The sequence below is a fragment of the Corvus hawaiiensis genome, chromosome 2 (assembly GCF_020740725.1).
Source record: "Corvus hawaiiensis isolate bCorHaw1 chromosome 2, bCorHaw1.pri.cur, whole genome shotgun sequence".
In the NCBI taxonomy this organism is placed as follows: domain Eukaryota; kingdom Metazoa; phylum Chordata; class Aves; order Passeriformes; family Corvidae; genus Corvus; species Corvus hawaiiensis.
In genome coordinates this window covers 61,505,557-61,521,033 of record NC_063214.1, presented here as the reverse complement: position 1 = coordinate 61,521,033, position 15,477 = coordinate 61,505,557, and the positions used below count along the sequence as shown (strand labels likewise).

General features: G+C 38.0%; 1 protein-coding gene across 2 annotated transcripts in view; it reads left to right on the top strand.

Moving 5' to 3' along the window:
• Positions 1-15,477, top strand: part of DGKH (diacylglycerol kinase eta) — a 162,923-nt gene that overhangs the window by 70,892 nt on the left and 76,554 nt on the right. For both annotated transcript variants that reach the window (XM_048295376.1, XM_048295375.1), the window contains exons 3-4: positions 13,032-13,142; positions 15,337-15,417. In XM_048295376.1, the coding sequence (XP_048151333.1) occupies positions 13,032-13,142; positions 15,337-15,417 (192 nt within the window). The remainder of the gene's footprint in view (positions 1-13,031; positions 13,143-15,336; positions 15,418-15,477) is intronic.

The following is a 15,477-nucleotide window of genomic DNA, read 5'->3' as shown; positions in this document are numbered from 1 at the left end:
TGTTCTGTTTAAAAATACTTCTAGATGTAAGTTTGGTTTGGGCCTTGATTGGTTGATTGTAAATTACTATGGTCAAAAAGCAGAACAACCTTATTACTCATTTAATAGCTGTGTGTTCATATTATTTTCTCCTGCTGAAAAGTTAGTGTGATTTTAACAAAAGAGTGTACCAAGTTAAGAACAGTAACAATTGTCCTATTGAGTGCTTTGTCATTACAAAGTACTGTTAGTAACAGCCTTTGAGTTAATTTATCGATGTTTTATCTCTGTATCCTTGTCCTACCAAAGCACTTTAAAGCGCAGCAAGAAAAGTTTACATGAGGCAATCCATTTTAGTGGTAGAGAATCTCTGTAACTGAGGGCTTTACAAACATCTTAGGAAAATGTCTTCTGGGAATCATTCAAGGATAGCTGAAAAAGGCAGATGAAGACTTCATTAAAATAGAAAGAAAAGAAGGACGATGTATTTTTGTAATGACAGGTCATGTGAAAACTCAGATTTTAGAGCCGCCATTATTCTGTCTAGGGATTCTGTGACTGGAAACTGAACATGTGAAGATTATCTCTACAGAAGCAATGAAGGCAGGCTTATGAGATGCAGCCTCTTTACTGTTTGTGTGTTTCTGGCTTCTGATGCAGATGTTGGATGATACTGGGCCAGAAAAAGTTTCAAATAATAAAATGGGACACCTGAATAAGATGATATATAGCCTGTTCTGGCAAATTTGTATAAAGTTAGCATTACCTCGGAGGAGAATGTGTACTAAAAGATCTCTCTATGCCTCTTTTGGTCCTTTATGAGCCTCTGATTTTGTTAGTGGGAATGGAGAATGCACTATTAAACAAAGATTTCAGAATACTTTTGAGGTTTTATTGAAGCTGAAGTAGAATTTGCCTTTTTTAGCTCCCCTAGAAAGTAGCTGTTGCATCACAATCTGAAAGCAAGCACACTGTGAAACACATAAATGCTCTTACCTTCAAGGTGCCAAATCCTCTTATATGATGGATGTACAAAGTGACGGGTTTTACAAAACCAAAAACTTCTTTATATAGAAAGTACTTTCCTCAATAGGAAAAAACCCCAACACCTATAGTCAAGTTCTATTCTAGCACATTTATCGCATGCTTCTAATTTTACTTGGTTTTACATTAGGCCTGTTTTGTTAATAGCAATTTAAAATTTTTAAATGGAAAAAATTGCCATTAACCTGTTTAAAGGTAAAATTCATATTTAACAGCTCAACTCATGAAAGGAGAAAAGTGAGTTACTACTATATTTTTTGTATTTTAGCAATAAGAGCTGTTGAACAGCAAGTGGAATGGGATGTGCTATTCTACTGTATGATGCAGGAGTCTTAGAAAAGATTCTCCAGTGTTCAGGCATGATTTACCTTTGGTATGTCCATGCTGTGTCTGGTTACCTCCTCCTTCCTGTGCTCAGAAATACGTTTCAAGGGGATCCACTTTCTGATTTTCCCGTGGATTGAAGTGAAGCATTGTGTTGTATTCACAGCTCAAGGTTTGGACACGGAGTAAGAGCTGGAGCCTACATAGAGCCAGAGAAGAGGGTTCCTTGATGGATAGGCAAGCATGAGCTGCAGTGTATAAAACTCTGAGAAGTACTGATCTGCCCCATTCTGGTCAGAGATGTTTGTTTTTGAAGAAGTAGCTTTACTGTGTTTTCTGAATGAGAGAAAATAGCATGTACATGAATGGGCCTGGTCACAAAGGGAATGTGAATTCAACAGTAATTTCAGGCTCTTATGTCCCATCAGTAAACAGAAGGGAAGGGAGGGTCTGATGTATGTTATTCTTCTGCTTTCCAGTCTGGTTGTCTCAAAAGAGCAAATTTCTTCCACTCATTGTAATGTGAGAATTCTGTTTTCACCAAGGTTGCTGCTAATGATTTGGGAAGGACAATAGGGTTTTATCACACCTTGCTGTTTTGGGGAATTCATGGGATTACAGAATGGTTTGGGTTGGAAGGGACCTTCAAGATCATCTAGTTCTACCCCCCTGCCATGGGCAGAGACACCTTCCCTTAGACCAGGCTGCTCAAAGCCCCAGCCAACCTGGCCTTGGACACTGCCGGGGATGGGGAATCTACAGCCTCTTTGGTCAACCTGTTCCAGTGTCTCACCACCCTCCCAGTAAAGAATTTCTTCCTTGTATCTACTCTAAATCTACCCTGTTTCAGTTTCAAGCCATTCCCCCTTGTCAGCCACGTCATGACACTTCATGGCCTTGTAAAAAGTACCTCTTTCATACTCTTTAAATACTGAAACTCAGTAGGTCAGGTAATAAGCTGTTTCCTAAATTTAGAATGGTTCAGTAGGTATATGTGTAATGTTTATATGCAGCTGCATAAACAAGTGAAAGTATCAGCATAATGTCTCTGGTTACAGAAGACTGTTAGTGGCCTGGAAGTAAATTTCAGATCTGTTTGGCACTTAGTACTACATCACAAACTTTAATTTTCTCCAGAATATACCAAACTATAAAATACTTACCTACTAAATTTAATAATTCCAAAAGTAATTACTCCAAATGTAATAACTCCAAAAAGTACAGTTACTGGGACTGGAATTTCTGGTGCCAATTTGGCCTCCAGACATTGTCTAGATTTTCACAGAAGAAAATCTGCATTGGGAAAAAATTGTGCAAGGTGTAGGTTCCTCAGTAACATTTGTAAGGAATTCTAGGAAAAGCAGTCTTAGAAAAAAGTGTGGTTTTGCTGCAAGGGCTTTCACATTTAGAACTAACAGAAATTAAAGACAGAGAGTCAGAATCTGGCTGTTTGTGATAGTACTACAGTCTTAAGAGCAGTGTATTGGATGGGTGAACAGGACACTTATGTTAAAAAGGAATACATAAAAAGGAAGCATACAAAAAGCAGAAGCAATGATAAGTGATCCAGAAGGAATTTAGAGAAGCAGTCATGTGGGGTGAGATTAGGAAAGCCAAAGCCCACCTGCAGTGGAATCTAGCAAGGGATGTGAAGACCAGAAGAAGGTCTTCCATAGGTACATCGGCAGAAGGAGGAAGACTGGGGCAAACTCGTAGCTATTGCTGAATGAGGCAGGGAACCTGATGATAGAGGACATGGAAGATACTCAATGCCTTCTTCACCCTCGTCTTTACTGTTCACACTAGCCCTCTGCAATCCCAGGTGCTCGAGACCAGCTGGAAAGTGGTGGAAGGTGAAGGAACATCAAGTTTGGGAACACTTAAACTACATAAACACTGGTCCTTCTGGGCTACACACCTAAGTGCTGAGGGAGCTGCTTGATGGCATTGCAAGGCCATTCTCCATTACCTTTCCAAGATCATAGTCACTAGGGGAGGTTCCTGAGGACTGGAAGAACGCAAATGTCACTCATATTCAAGAAAAGGAAGAAGGAGGATCTGGGTAAGTACAGACCAGTCTGCCTCATCTCTATTACTTGGAAGGTGATGGAGAAAAACGTGTGGTGATTAGTGGCACAAAATCCAATTAGAGGTCAGTCACTGGTTTACCCCTGGGGTTGTTACTGGGGGCAGTGCTGTGTAACATCTCCATTAAGGCCAGGGTGATAATGCAGAGTGTATCTGCAGAGTGTATGGACAATACAAAATGAGGAAAAAGGTCTGATGTCCCAGATGGCAGTGCTCCCATTCAGGGAGGGTCAGGCTGTAGGAGTGGACCAACAGAAACCTCATGGAGTTCAGAAAAGGCAATGTCCTGAATCTGATGAGGAAGAATCCCATCCCACTGTAGCAGTGGACAGGCTGGGGGCTGACTGGTTGGAAAGAAGTGTGGCAGAGGAGGGTAATGGGGCAATGAAGACCAACAGTATGCTGGGCTGCATTAGGAGTATTGCCAGCAGGTCAAGGGAGGTGACCTTCTACTCATCCCTGGTGAGGACACACCCAGTGCTGTGCCCAGTTCTGGGCTGCTCAGTACAAGAGAGGCAAGGACATGCTGGAGAGAGTCCAGTGACAGGCCACAAAGAGGATTAAGAGGCCAGAGCATCTTTGATATGACAAGAGGTTGAGAGATCTGTGACTGCTTATACTGAAGAGGAGAAGGCTGTTCATCATATGAACATATACAAATATCTGAGGAGGGTAAGGGAAACAGTCAAACTCAGTGGTACCCAGTGACAGGACAAGAGGCAATGGGCACAAATTTAAATACAGAACCACAACATTTAAATGCAAGAAAAAACCCTATTTTTGACTTTTTTTCCTCCCTCCCTCTTTTGAGGGTGGTTGAACACTCAAACAGGTTGAACATTTGCCCAGGAAAGTTGTGGAATCTCTGTCCTTGGAGATACTCAAAATTCTACTGAACATAGATATCCTCGGGTGAACTGCTACAGATGACTCTGCCTTAATGTCTTTTTAGTTTCACTCTTATTACTTCTGAAGTTCCTATCTTTCAAAAAGCCATTTATGAACATTTTCGATTAAAATGAAATGCCACCTCTAGTGAGATGCTCAGTAAAATGTAAGAAATCACAACAAGACTCATGTAGAGAAGAATAAAGATTTTTTTTTCAGTGTGGAGATCATAGAACACATAGTAACTGATTTGCCTCAGGTCACGCATAAAATCTATAGTCAAACCGGGATTAGATTTCCAGTCTCTGGAGTTGCTACTCTGTATTTCTGCTTTCTCTAAATATTTTTGATGATAAGCAAAAAGATTTTTCACTATCTGTAATAAATTAGCTGGCTGCTGGACATTATCAATCTTTTCCATGTTGTATTTCACTAGTATAATTTTACTGTCATCTCTTAAATTAGATTTCCGGCTTTCTCACTTAAGAATTATTTTTTTCATAGTGGGAAGTATATTAGTATTTGTCTCCATATATAGAGGTAAGTGAGAGAGCCTTACATTTGAGTTATTAGGCAATTAAAGGTTTTGTTGACTTAGCTATTCTAGAAGTAGAGTGTTAAGCTAAGACTGTTACTGGGAGAATAGTAGAAAATGTAACTCAAAACATGATTAATATGTATGCAGGACTTTAGGTACCATAGAGTAAACCAAAATTAGGGCCAATATAGACTTCCAGTGGAGTGCAGCCACTGAATTAGATTAAAGTAGATAGTCTCTGTATCTGTGGGCATCAGATACACTATAAAAATTCAGGGTATTCAATTAACAAACTTCTCTGTTTCTAATTCCAAACATAACAGGATTTTGCAGATCACAGGGCTACCGTGTCTGTGAAACTGGTGTCAATTATCTCTGTGGACTTGAGTACTGAGCAAGATATCTACTGCAATGACCAATCACTGTGTAACAATGACTGGCAATTTAGAAAATGTTAAGGAGTGAGTGGATGGATGGTATTTTTTCATTTTTCATCTCATCAAAGAAGTGATGAAGATGCTAAGAACTTACTTTTTTAAACCACATTTGTGTGAAACTGAAAATTCCTGAAACTGTATCTTTACAATGTGTATGTTTTGGACTAAATGAAGCCTGTAGGTCCCTTCCAACTGGACTGCTCTATTCTATTCTACAGCTCTTCTTGGCCTTGTGTGACTTCTGTTGCTAAAAGCTTTTTCTCTTTCCTAACTTGATCAGTGGAAGTCAGATAGAAGTGTGGAAAAAGCCTGCAAAAAGGAAATGAGTTGTTCCACAGCTTTCCCTGAAGAGCTGCAAGCTCTAAATGACTCTGTGGAGGCTCCTCTCTATCGAGTGTAGCTCCTAGGCAGTCTGACAGCATAACTGGAATTAGTTTAAAGATTACCGAAATGACAAGAATGAAAACTGCAAGAACTAAAACACAGAAGGTTTGTTACGGCAAGCTTAACTTCGAGTTTGTTTTCAAGAAGGGATCGCTTAAAAGTTTGTAGTGGTGTTTAGGTTTTTTAATTATATGATGCCTTTGTAATTTCCTCAAGTAATTGATCAACTATTATTTGCATATTAACAGTGGACAGAATTAGAGGAAGTTTGCTCTTTTCTGTGGAAGTGTATTGGGATTTTTTTTCTGTATTTTGCTGTATGAGGTGGCAAAATGGTTTCTTTTGGACCTACACTGCATATACTTTACTGATTGACAAGTGTGTTGGGTGCTCCTCCCCTCCAGTTGAGAGAGAGTCTAAATTACTCTTGTAAAGGAAAAAGTCTTTCCAGCTGAGTACTTTGACTCTTTATTATGGGTTTTATTTTTAATATTTTTTATTCCTGAAATATCTACCATCTATATTCTTCTGTCTCGAAACCAGTTAGGCTTAGTTGGTTTAAATCTCTCTGCTCAGAGCATGTGTAATTTAAAAGGAACAGCTACTGAAGTTCCAAATGGTAGCAGTGAAATACTGCTCAAAGTTAGCTGAGCTGTGCTACAGCACCAAGACTTAAATCTTTGGCAGCTAGCTGCAATCCTATGAAGTGTTTTATCCTTTTTCAGTGTATTGCAGCTGTTTCATGCCTTGATTAATGAGAACAGAGTGAGAGCAACATGTTGTACGAGTGGAAATTAGGAGTTTAAATACTTGAACTGCACATTAAGTTTCTTCTCTATTCTCAATCTAGTATCAACTTTATATCTAAAATAGGTTTTGTTTGTTTGTTTTTTTTTTAATTCCCAGTGTAATATTTTATCCTAATATGGCAATATCTTACTCATTTTTGATATGTGCTACAAGCTCTATTTTTAATTCAGTCTGCTTAATTGCATTTCACATTGCTACTAAGATATTAGTATTATGGCAGTTTCTCTGTAATTTCATATTTACTTCATGCTTTACTACATTACCATATATTCCAATTAGATGAAGCTGAAAGCTTTTTGGTTTATTATTTATTTTAACAATAGTAGCGCAAAAATCTGTTTCCTTAGCATAGACTGGAAGGGATCATGAAGGGAGAATGAGGTTGAGGAAGAAGGGCACTGCATAAGCTGTATAATTGCATTTATTTGTATTACAGTTTCACTTGGGCTAGAATTCATCCACATAAATGACTCCAAAAATATGGAGTATAAGAATAACTTTGAAGAAACATATTGCTTATTATTACACAGAAATGGTGATGCTTAATCACAAGTTAGTGTTTTGGTGGGGTGTGTGGCTGGCTTTCCTTCTGAGATTTTGGAAAGCTATTTTCTCAAACTAGCTAGTGTGGTTTTTTTCTTCAATAGGACAGGGATAACTGTCATCGACAGTGACAGACTGAGCATGTGCAACTTGCTGCATTTTGTGATCTCTGTCACCGGTGTAACCTGGGGATGTATTAGCAGCAGCAGCCTGGGGCATCTCAATTGAGGCAAGTCTGGTGCTTTAGACATCCCAGGATACAGCTCCACTTGTTCCACTGAGCTATCAGTTCTTGGTGGTACTTGTTTTATTGTCTTGATATTAAAGCAATGTTACCTTGTCAACGTACTGATTTTCAAATTTATTTTGATGCTTTTTAGCTGTTTAAATTCACTGATTCTTTGTTTGGTTTTAATTTTCAAATGTTAGTCTCCCTTCACTGTGAACAGGAATCTTCAATAAAAATGTAACCTTGCAGTAAGATGCTGATGAAGTTTTTATTCTTGGTAGATAAAATCTATTTTTATTTTGACATAACTAATGAAAAATCTGTCAGCCTAAGTGACAGTAATGGAAGCTGCTATACAGAGATTGTCAAGAAAATCACAGGCTTGGAGTTCCCTAGTCATAATTATAATATAAATCAAGTGTTTGATTGTCACATTTTTAATAATAAAAATACTTTTCAATCCACTGAACACATGGAATATTTTAAGGGGCTCTGAGTTAATATGAGCTGTGAGATTTTACCTTGTAAAGTAATGAAGCCAGTGTCTGCCTAAAGCCATACCTATGCAGATGGTGAAAATGTTCCAAACTGTCCATAATACTGCAGAGAGGGTTGGTTTTATTTTGGTACTCAACTTGGCAAAGTCATAGGAATAGGAAGTATTACAGGAGAGAGTTAATATCAAAGAGAATCATCATCATGTCATCTCTCTCTCTTTTTTTTTTTCTTTTCTTTAATTGCCCTGTCTGTCAACAATCGGAATACTAATTGTTTTGGTAAATGAGGGCCTAGGCCCACTTGCAAATACAAATGTCAGGACTGAGAGCAGAAGAGATGCTGTCTACATAGCAGGACAAATTCAACCTGTGAATTTTTTTGCTTGATCGCACAATGATCCACTTTCAGCAGTGGAATAGAAAAGGCTGTTCAGGAGCAGCATGTGAGTCTGGTGGCCGTTCATTCTCCTAGTACTTCCTCATGGCAAATTAAAGGGACCATGTAAAGATACACTGTTCTTAAATTTGTCCGTTCCTTTTTTTTGCACTTGCTGATGCTGTCTGCCTGTACAATCTCTTGTGACAGCAAGCTTCATAAAATCACTGCCTGCTATGTAAGGATGTGCTACTTTTTATCTTTGTTAAGCTGATCTTGATACAGTTTTGTCACATTCCTCCTTGTTATAATATTGTGGGCTTTGGTGAGCTATAGTTCTGCAGTCACCTTACTTTTCCTTAATGCTTTTTTAAACATTTTTCATATTGCCCCCTTGGTCTTCTGCTCTTCAATCTCTCTTGTTGTGAGGCAGCTACTGTTCTGTGAATCATTTGTGTTGCTCCTAACCCTGTTTCTTGAGTTAGAGAGAGCAGATCTGTCTGGTACAATGGTGTTATAGAGCAGCAAAATTAAATTCTGTCTTGATTTGTTGCTTTTCTTAGTGATAGCCAAAATTTTATGGCATTTCTGGCTGTGATTGAGCTCAGAGAGCTGTGATCTGGCTCCCAGATCTCTTCTTTGCACAAAGCTGATATGAGAATGTTAATGAGGTTTAGATTTTTCCTTGAAGCATCTTTCAGTTCACATGCCCCTTTTCCCAATTAAGTTCTAATAACATTTCTTCAGTATCCTTTGGTGGGAAGCCTCATCAAAGGCTTTCTGAAAATCCAGGTCTGCAGGATCTTAATTTATATACTTGCTTTCCTCTACACATCCTGAACTCATGGTAGGTAGCAGAGCAGCATTTTCCTTTACAAAAGGAATACTCTGTTGACTTTTTCCGGCTGGATATGTATGCGCACAGCAATATTCTTTTGTATGGACTCTACTGTTTTACCATGAGTAGCATCAGTGGTCCTTTTGGGACCTTCAAGGCTCCCAGGTCAATGCCACCTGGTGCACTTAGTGATTTGACTGGTCTAGTACTTCCCATATGTGCCCTCCATGTTGACGAAGCCGTTCTGATGTTGTGGACAACATGCTGTGTGAGATACTATCTCATTATCCTCACTGGTAAAGACAGATGCTGAGGACTTGATGAGCTTCTTTCCTATGACCTTTCTTATCCTTGAATACCCTTTTCATACTTCTGTTGGAAAATGATCTGCCAACCAGCTAGCTGTGTTTCATCTCAAAAGTTTCATGAACATTTTAGTCTCAGCATGAGCATCTGTTGCAAGGTTATCTTAAAATTCTTCTTCATGCTTTTAATTTCCTGTTTGCATTTGACTGCCCTGTTATATGGCCTTTCCTGTTTTCATTTTCATCCTCCTCACTTTCAGAAATTTCCTCATGTTCTTTTTTTCACTCTCCTGACACATTTTGAGCAGCATGTCCACTTATTTACATGAAAAGAAGTAGAGGGTAGACTTTTATCTTTCATTATTTAGTGTTTTAGTTTGTAGTTGCCAATAACGAGTGCATAATCAGTTTATTATTTTTGAAATTCAGAATATTTTCTCCTTTCTTTCTGTCTTTCTAGCAGGAGAAGTAAAAAATTTACCTCTGCAGAAATGTGAGGGTTTACAAAGTGAATGAATTAGAAGTAAGGCAATGTGGCTGGCTTCCTTTGAAATAAAAAACATTTGACTTTTCAGGTGTTATATACTGGACATTTTTAAATCTGCTGATATAAAAATGGATGTTTCTCATTTTTAGTGATCCAAATACCCACAAAGCAATTTTTTTTTTTTTTTGTCATTGAGATTTTGGAGATGCAGAGTTGCATTTGACATTCTTGGATAATTGAACACATACGTACTCCTTAATTTTATGAAAAATGGCTGTAATTTTTATAATTAGATTTCTTCTGGAAAATATACCACAGTGGAACACTGTGATGTTGTGACTGTAATGTTGTCAATGATTTTCCTTTACTAATGGTTAAAATGGTAAAGATTATTAGGGATTTGATTCTATTCTGTTCTGATACTAGTCCCATACTTCTGGAGGGACACTGTATTACTAGATGATACGAGATGCAGTATGGGGAAGTTCAGAGGTTTTGGCAAGCCGATGAGATGTGATTCTGTAAAAGTGAGAAGTAGCGTGGGATTGTGGGATCTGTACTTCTTGTTTCTCTTAAATTATAGTAGGAAAGTAGTTAATATAATTGGAGTGGTTATTGCTTATACTTCAGATTTAATGTCCAGCTGAGATGAATTATAAAAAGGCTTCTCAGAACAGTGAGATCTTGGAGCACTGTCTCAGTTGACATGGGGAGAAGAAAAGGAACCGAATACTTTCTTAAGGTGTAGTTATAGCCTGATCAATGCTTTTGAAAAACTTAACATGACCTGTGTGTAGGCAACATTGAGGACCCAAACTCAACAACCTGGGAGGTCCCTTCCAATCTTAAATGACTGGAAATGCTCTAACTTGGGTATAGACTCGGGAAAGCGTTATTAGCAGATTACTTAATGACTCAATTGGCAGGTGGAATTTTAAACATTTTAGAGTCTAAATTGAGTTAATTAAGGGTATTGGGCTAAATCTTTGTGCTCAGTTTTGATGCCTGCAGCCGTGGATTTTTCTATTTAAAATGCTCAAACCTCAGCCCAATATACTTATCTGTGGTGAAATATAAATTTAATTTGTGTACTTTGTTAAGTGCTTCTACTTCTTGGGTAAATGTTTACCAGATTTTTTGAAAATCTTGTTGCAAAAATAAATTCTGTAGAGCCCGAAAGGTTATCTACTACCAGCTTACTTTAATTTCAAGTTCAAAGTTAATTTCAAATGGCTGACTTGCAAAATAGATTTAATTTTTAAGGTATTGGTTTGACATTAGGGATATTGTTTAAGGAGTGAGTAGAAATAGGAGACAATGGTTTAGTAGGCATAAAAATGACAAGAAAGAGTTCACTAATTCCTTAGTGAGTAATAGCTCAGGTTTAGGGAGCTTTATGGTTTTTTAACAGAGTTGTAAATTCCCAGAAGTATTCAGCATAATATGTGTTCTGTGTCTCCTTGTACACCTAGTGTGTTTTAGGGAGTATGGATTTCCTTCCGTTTTGGACATTTTCCCAGTAAGTCAGCGTCTGTCATGAATGTGGAGTACCATTTCCTTGGAACTGAATTTCTCTGGTCTTGACATCTTCTGACCCTTGATAAACACACGTCATCTACTCCCATCCTTGTGATGAGCTTCCAAAATCTCAGAGAGTGATATGAAGCACAGGTGCTGCATGGCTACAACAGACAGCTTTGAACAAGTGCTTGTATTTACTAACTGATTAAATCTATTTATATCATGGAAAACTTGCTTATCTAGGTGTCTGATCAGAAAATTGCAAATTGTCTTAAAATGGTGTATGATGAGCAGACCCTTTCCACTGGGAGTTGCTACCCCTCAGCTAGAGCAGGAGGGTTGGCTGAATCCGCTGGTCCAGGTTGCTGGCATGTGAAGCAAACTGTGACAAATCTAAACTTTCAGCTACGAGGTTCAATCTGAAAGAGTCGCTTTTTTGAGAGCATTAATTCAAGTGCTTTGTGATCATTGGACCACATTTTTGATTTGTGACATTAGGACTATCTAAATGAAGGGTGCAATCTCTGGGCATAACAGCAATGTTTCTCATTTCAAGGAAATGGTAGGAACAGTAAAGTGCTCTCTGCTTTTTCTGTGTTTTTATTACTTGCATTAAAGTTAAGGAGAATTTCATATCTGATAATAGAAGTTGTTTATGAACTTTAGGTCAGGTCTTGGTTAGGTTTCCAGAAGTTCTAGAATAACTACAAATGATGTTTGTATCACATTGTCTAGAAATTGTATTATAAGATTCTCATCATGTTATTATATTACAAATTGGAAATATTCTGGAAAGAGTAATTTTGGAATATAATATCCAAAAGTACTTTCTTTTTCTCATCTCTCTTGTGTGCTTCAAAAATGAAGAAAAATTTTTTTGAGACGTATGAAATTAGTATGCTATGTTCATGTAGTTTTGTCTGATTAAGTGAAGAATTTCTGTAATCGAATGAATCCCACACACAGCGGTGAAAACAGCATACACCTTTAAAATATACTAATTTGTCTCTTACTCATTGCAAAAATGGGCTATATATAGACAGGGTTCAGTCTGCAGGGAAAGGTTTGGATCAGCGAGTCATTTTTTGCCTAAAAATATTTGCATGGTAAAAATAACCCTATCTGTTATTGTTCTCACACTTTCCAGATAATAATTATCTCTAATGGTTAGCTGATTTCATGCTGAAGGCTTCAGCTCATCAACAGACTCAAAGTCTTGCATGACTTGCATCATACTGGATTATTCCCTCTATTTTAAAGAAATTCATGTGCCTGAATCAGAGACATTTAAGTACCTTGTTGAATTACTGTCTGTATGGAAATTGTTTTTCTCCTCAAAATAATCAGTTTTGGAACTGGAAATTACCTTCTATTGATGGTTTTAGTGTTTTTTTCTAAGTTGTGCCACCATCAGTTGTTGCTCACTTTAATGTTTGTGACTCTGCAGCTATCCAGACAATTGAATTATTTTGTGTGTATCTTCAGAATAATTATATGTCTCTCGACTGCCTTTTCAGTTTACATGTAAAATTAGCATTTTGCCAACATTGTCATTGTTTAAAAAATAGCAATGCAAAATCCGGTAGTCCAAAGAATTAGTCTCTTTTTAATGTAAACAAATAAAAGTTTAAATTCACAGTTATATGAGATGTAACATAAATTTTAAAAAGCAAAACTTTAATCTATGTGTGTAGCTATTTCTACATGTATTTACCTTGGTTTCTGTATTTTAATATTTTTCAGACAAGTATAAAAGAAGGATTACTACTGAAGCAAACCAGCTCTTTTCAGAGGTGGAAAAAGCGCTATTTCAAACTTCGAGGTCGTACCCTTTACTATGCTAAGGATTCAAAGGTAATTCTATGCTATTAGTGTCTAAAGCCATTTTCTTGTGACTTCAATTTTGTTTAGGTTTATAAGTTCAGTAATAATAATGTAATGATTTGTTCATGGTTGTTTTATGTAAAAACTGCTGTATATAGGATGTAGTGTGTTAACTTCAAGGAAGATTAGTAATTTCTCTTTTTTGATGAAGTTTGTCACAGTTATTTTAACCTTTTTGGCTATTCAGACAAATAATAAAGTCATTTTAACGAGTTGTGGAGGTTTTTTGTGGCTCTCAGACAGTCAAAACCAGTAAAAACTGGATAATGCTTAGAAGTTATCCCTAAGACCAACTTCTCTTAAAACTCTTCTGCTCTGATGCCCATAGAAATAGTTATGTGAAATCAAGATAGGCTGATTTTCTGCCAAAACTGATATATAAGGGAAAAAGCTGTTTCCCTTCAACTGAATTTTTTGGTGGGAGAATTGGGGATGGGCAGTGAGGAATACTTGTCTTCTCTTTGAAAGGTTTTTCCTTCCTCTCCCCCAAGGCCAGGGCCAAGAGCATTTTGTCTTGTTGGGCTGACTCAGACTGTGCTGTTTCATAGCTGTGGGTGTTACTTTCCTTTACCCTGTGGGGTTGTAGCATCTCATGGGAGGCGTAGGTGAGGTGCTTCAGGTCTTCATCATCTTCCATAGCTTGGTTTTCTCAACAAAACTCTTAGTAAAGGCACAGAGATCTCTCTGGGACTGTAAGACTGTAGCTGCACAGTGCACAGTTGTGTGGCTATAATGAATCAAGGAAAGCACCATCGCTCCAGGGAGCCCAGCACTACAGTACCTCTGTTGTTAAACCTCTCTGCACTTGGTGCTACCGTGAGCAGTTTACATAAAGGATAAACATGGCAAATAAGAGATCTGAGAAGGGCAACCTCAAATCACAAATATGATGCTGAGATGTTTTGAAAATGTGAGCCTACCATGTTAGATGAGGAATATGGGGTATTTGCACACCTTTGGATCTATGTTGGTCTCACCCCAACAAGGTCTGTGCCCTTGCTATCTTGGGAGCCACAGAACTGTTGTAGAATGTCCAGAGGAGGAGCACAAAGATGATCAGCCGGCTGGAGCACCTCTCTTATGAAGACAGGCTGAGAGATCTGGGACCTTATGGCAGCCTTCTAGTACCTAAAAACGGGCCAAGGGAGCTGGAGAGGGGCTTTTTACAAGGGCATGTGGTGGTAGGACATAGGGGAAATGACTTTTAGCTGAAAGAGGAGAGATTTGGATATTAGGTAGGAAGATACTCTTTACTGTGAGGGTGGTGAGACACTGACACAGGCTGCTCAGAGAAGCTGTGGATACCCCACCTCTGGAAACATTCAAGGCCAGGTTGGATGGAGCTCTGAGCAACTTGGACCATGGCAGGGGGTTTGGAGCTAGATGATCTTTAGGGTCCCTTCCAACTAAAACCATTCTGTGATTCTATGGTAAAGATGGGAGAAGAAGGTGTTATGAGTAGGCAAATTGTGCCAATACTCTAATGCTGAATCCAGACATGCTGAAACTCCCCCAACATTGATTCTCCTTCCTGTGGCATGGAAGAGGAAAAACACGGTAGGACTAAAAAAATAGGTATTTTTGTTAGGCTGTTCTTCTGTGCTACAAAACCATCGTGAGCATAACAGAACTTAACTGATCCTTTGCCAGAGGCTGGAGCATTTAGAGTAGACGTGTATTTCTCTTGTTGGAACATCAAACAAAGGAGTGGAAGGGATCTCTTCAGGTCTCTGAGATACATCTTCTCATACGGATACCATAGCTACATGACTTTAGAGTTCCATCCTAAAACTAAATAATTAGTTTACATTTTGCTGTGTGTGAATCTCTCTCCTCTGACACCACATTTATACTACACAGTAGACACTCTAAAGCTTCATCTATGTAAAAAAACCCCCTTATTTTAAAAGACATTTTAAAGCAATGTAATTATGGGGCCTTTAGATATAATCATGTACCACTTAGATAGCAAGTAGAACTGTGTTTAGGGGCCAGCTGTGAAATTTTATCACATCATCAGTGTGTTCTATTTTTTCCACTACTTTTATTTTCTATTTTTATTTTTGTTTTCATAGACACAATGACATTAAAGCACATTTTGTAAGCCTACCTGAAACTGGACTCATACTTAATTTAATGCTTCTATGTTCTTTTCCCTTCACAGTCTCTAATATTTGATGAAGTTGACCTGTCAGATGCCAGTGTAGCTGAATCAAGCACAAAAAATGTCAACAACAGCTTCACGGTATGGAAAAATTTAAATACTGTTTTTGAAAGCTGCGGATAGACTGTTACTAAGAAAATC